Genomic DNA, 4,408 nt, shown 5'->3' with positions numbered 1-4,408 from the left:
ACTTTCATAAACCCTTTTAAAGAAACTTACAAACCCTGATAAACCCTAAACCCTCTGCATACAAACCCTCATAAACCTCAAGAACGTAGGAGCCCTCCCTCTAAAGCTCAAGACAATCTAAATGTAGCCTACAATACGAATTAGGGTTTAGGGTTTAGGGTTTAGGGTTTAGGGTTTAGGGTTTGTGTTTGAACAGATGGAAGATCTAGGGAAGCTAGGGCGTATTGATCAATCTATGGCTGTCTCTTTGGAGTTAACTTCGTTGCAAACGAGAAGAGCAAAACTTTTATTTAGAAATGCTGAGGGACAGCTTACTCAGAGACTCAGACCCTGTGATGTTTGCGGAGCCCTACTCTCAGGTCAGTCGAGGGTTTAGGGTTTAGGGTTTAGGGTTTAGCAGGATTTACAACGGTTTACGGTTTTGGAGGGTTTAGGGTTTGGAAGGGAGGGTAGAGCAGTCAGGAGGGTCTAGGGGATAGGGTTTAGGGTTGATAATGAGGGTTTTTCGAGGGTTTTGGGGTTAGAAGGGTTCTCTAGGGTTTAGGGTTTAGGGTTTAGGGTTTAGGGTTTGTGGTTCAGCGAACGACACGGACCGCCGTCTCGATGAACATTTCTCTGGCCGCGTGCATTTGGGTTTCCAAAAACTGCGTGATGCTCTCAAAAAGAATTTAGAGTATATTGCTCAAGCCCCGATGCCTGATCAGGACTTGTCTAGAATTCTCATCAAGTAGGGTTTAGGGTTTAGGGTTTAGGGTTTAGGGTTTAGGGTTAGGGTTTTTTTAGGGTTTCGGGAAGATGAAGAGTGTTTTATTTCGATTTGTTTGTCTTCGGTGTGTTGCGGTCGGTTGGTTTCTGTAGGATTTAGGGTTTAGGGTTTGGGGTTTTGTTAGGGTTTAGGGTTTAAGGGTTTAGGGTTTAGGGTTTGGGGTGTATGTGCAGCATGCAAGAACAAGAGCAAGTGTTTAAACAGCTCCAAGCACAGGAAGGAGATGCATTTGATATAGGCAGCGTCTTTGCTGCAGCACAGAAGACGCAGCAAGATTTGTTTGGGCTTCATCAGCAGCAGAAGCAGCAGCAGCAGCAGCAGCAGCAGCAGAAGAAAGACGCGGAGAAAGAAGAGCAGCAAAAGCTGCAGGAGCAGCTCAGGCAGCAGCTACTCAAGCAGAAGCAGCAGCAGCCTATTCCAGACTTCTTGCTGAAGCAGCGGCAGCAGCAGCAGCAGCAAACAGAGCGCGGAACAGATAGAAGAAGCCCCAGCATCACGAGAGAAGCATGTCCTGCTGCTGCTGCTATTGCTGCTGCTGTTGCTCGCCGCCTTGTCTAGAATTCTCATCAAGTAGGGTTTAGGGTTTAGGGTTTAGGGTTTAGGGTTTAGGGTTTTTTAGGATTTTGGGAAGGTGAAGAGTGTTTTTTTTCGGGTTGTTTGTCTTCGGTGTGTTGCGGCTGGTTGGTTTCTGTAGGATTTAGGGTTTAGGGTTTGGGGTTTTGTTAGGGTTTAGGGTTTAGGGTTTAGGGTTTGGGGTGTATGTGCAGCATGCAAGAACAAGAGCAAGTGTTTAAACAGCTCCAAGCACAGGAAGGAGATGCATTTGATATAGGCAGCGTCTTTGCTGCAGCACAGAAGACGCAGCAAGATTTGTTTGGGCTTCATCAGCAGCAGAAGCAGCAGCAGCAGCAGCAGCAGCAGCAGAAGAAAGACGCGGAGAAAGAAGAGCAGCAAAAGCTGCAGGAGCAGCTCAGGCAGCAGCTACTCAAGCAGAAGCAGCAGCAGCCTATTCCAGACTTCTTGCTGAAGCAGCGGCAGCAGCAGCAGCAGCAAACAGAGCGCGGAACAGATAGAAGAAGCCCCAGCATCACGAGAGAAGCATGTCCTGCTGCTGCTGCTATTGCTGCTGCTGTTGCTCGCCGCAAACCCAAAAACCCTAGCCCCAGCAGAAGCCGCAGCAAAAGCCGCAGCAGAAGCAGCAGCAGGAGCAGCAGCAGAAGCAGCAGAAGCAGCAGCAGGAGCAGCAGCGGCAGTGATAGACAAAGCTCCAGAAGCACCAGCAGAAGCAGCAGCAGAAGCAGCAGAAGCAGCAGAAGCAGCAGCAGGAGCAGCAGAAGCACAAGCAGAAGCACCAGCAGGAGCAGCAGAAGAAGCAGCAGGACCAGGAGCAGCAGCAGGAGCATCAGCAGGGATAGTGAAAGACGCAGCAGCAGCAGCCACGTAGACAAGGTAGAGCCGCAAGCAACCAGCAGCAGCAGCAGCAGCAGCAGCAAGCTTCTTTCAGTAGCAGAAGCAGCAAACATGAGGAACGGCCAGACGAACCCAGAGAAACCCCCAGTTAGCAGCAGCAGCAGCAGCAGCAGCAGCAGCAGCAAGCCAAGCAGCAGCAGCAGCAGCAGCAGCAGCAGCACCAAGCCGAGCAGCAGCAGCAACACCACAAAAACTAGCAACAGCAGCAGCAGCAGCAGCAAGCAGAGCAGCAGCAGCGGCACAAGCAAACCCAGTAGCAGCAGCAGCAGCAAGCCAAGCAGCAGCAGCAGCAGCAGCAGCAAGCCAAGCAGCAGCAGCAGCAGCAGCAAGCCAAGTAGCAGCAGTGGCAGCAAGCCAAGTAGCAGCAGCAGCAGCAAGCCAAGCAGCAGCAGCAGCAGCAGCAAGCCAAGCAGCAGCAGCAGTGGCAGCAGCAGCAGTGGCAGCAGCAGCAGTGCCAAGCCGAGCAGCAGCAGCGGCAGCGCCAAACCGAGTAGCAGCAGCAGCAGCAGCAGCAGCAAACCCAGCAGTAGCAGCAGCTCCACCAAACCGAGCAGCAGCAGCAGCAGCAGCAGCAGCAGCAGCAGCAAATCTGGGAGTAGCAGTAGTGGCAAGTCTAGCAGCAGCAGCAGCAGCAAACCAGCCAGCAGCAGCAGCAAGCCAAGTAGCAGCAGCAGCAAGCCAAGCAGCAGCAGCAAGTCTGGCGACAGCAGCAGCAGGAAGCGCACAGCCTCAGAAGAGGGCGGTAGCAGCTCGAAGAAGCCCCGCGAATCAAGCAGCAGCAGCAGTAGCAGCAGCAGCAGCAGCAAGCATAGCAGCAGCAGCAGCAAACATAGCAGCAGCAGCAGCAGCAGCAAACACAGCAGCAGCAGCAGCAGGAAGCCAGTAAGCAGCAGCGGCCGACAGCACTAACTTCAAAACGGGTGTCTAGCTGCTGCAGCTAACCGTGAGCTAGCTGTCGATGCAGCTGCTGCGGAGCAGCAGCAGCTAGCAGCTTGCAGCAGCAGCAGCAGCTGCTGCTGCTGCGCCAGGGCGTTCGGTTCTCTCGTGGGGTGCCAAGCGGCATTTCGTCTCTCTGGCTAGCTACGTAGCTAGCTAGCTAGGCAGCTATCCAGCAAGCTAGCTAGCTAGCTAGGCATCTGTCTATCGATATAGCTAGCTAAGCGGTTAGTTAGACAGCTAGCTAGCTGTCTAGCTATGTAGCTAGCTGGACAGCTAGCTAGGTAGCTAGCTGTGCGGTTGGCTGGGTAGGCGCATGCAACAGAACAGCAGGCAAGCGGATAGGCAACAGCAGCACCAGAACCAGCAGCAGCAGCAACAGCAGCAGCAGCTGCTGCTGTTGCTGCGGCGCAGGTTTGGTTTGTTTTCTTCTGTTTGCTCTGCACGGGGTTTATAGTTTCGTGTTAATTTATTTAGAGTATTATTATTATTCTCAACCAGCTGCATGTACACCTCAGACTGCAACATGATTGCTGCTTTAAGCAGCAGCATCTGCATCTGCTGCAGCAACAGCAACATCCGTTGCAGCAGGTGCTGCAGCAGGTGCTACAGCAGCAACAGATGCTGCATTAACAGTGGCAGCTGCTGCAGTAACAGCAACAGCTGCAGCATCCGCTGCAGCAACAGCAGCAGCTGCTGCAGCAGCTAGCTGAAGCTGCAGAAGGGACTCTTCTTTAGTAACCTCTTGTCTCCATCTGCAATGCCTGTAGACGCTCTAGATGAGTAGCTAGCTAGCTAGCTAGATAGCTAGCTGAGTAGCTAGCTAGCTAGCTGTCTGAGTAGCTAGCTAGTTAGGTAGCTGAGGATCTAGGTAGCTAGCTGGCTAGCTACCTAGCTAGCTAGCCAGCTATGTACTGTGCATGCGTTACGTGTACAGTATAAATCTATATGCATTTCTAACTGTATATATATATATATGCATATATAGGTAGGTAGATAGATATACATATAATTTATGTATAATGTATATAAAGATATACATAATATAATTATATATATATATATATATACATATATATATATATATCTTCTAGCCATCTGTCTATCTATAGTAATATGTACTCAACTGGTGTACAAAAAATTTATATGCATGAACATACACCTGCGTAGAAATCCAGACATACAAATATATATATATATATATATATAATATATATATATAATATATAATATATA

At 50.3% G+C, this 4,408-nt stretch overlaps 1 protein-coding gene across 1 annotated transcript; it reads left to right on the top strand.

Moving 5' to 3' along the window:
- Positions 1 to 235: 235 nt before the first annotated feature.
- Positions 236 to 3,145, top strand: EAH_00064550 (hypothetical protein, conserved; the record flags this gene model as incomplete). Its single annotated transcript, XM_013392954.1, has 5 exons — positions 236 to 359; positions 580 to 727; positions 940 to 1,274; positions 1,398 to 1,446; positions 1,534 to 3,145. The coding sequence occupies 5 exons, from the start codon at positions 236 to 238 to the stop codon at positions 3,143 to 3,145; spliced, it is 2,268 nt and encodes a 755-aa protein (XP_013248408.1).
- Positions 3,146 to 4,408: the final 1,263 nt, after the last annotated feature.

The sequence above is a fragment of the Eimeria acervulina genome, genomic scaffold, assembly GCF_000499425.1.
Source record: "Eimeria acervulina Houghton genomic scaffold, Eah_scaff2007, whole genome shotgun sequence".
Lineage (NCBI taxonomy): Eukaryota > Apicomplexa > Conoidasida > Eucoccidiorida > Eimeriidae > Eimeria > Eimeria acervulina.
The sequence above is the reverse complement of the archived record's forward strand: the minus strand, read 5'-3'. Positions and strand labels throughout refer to the sequence as shown.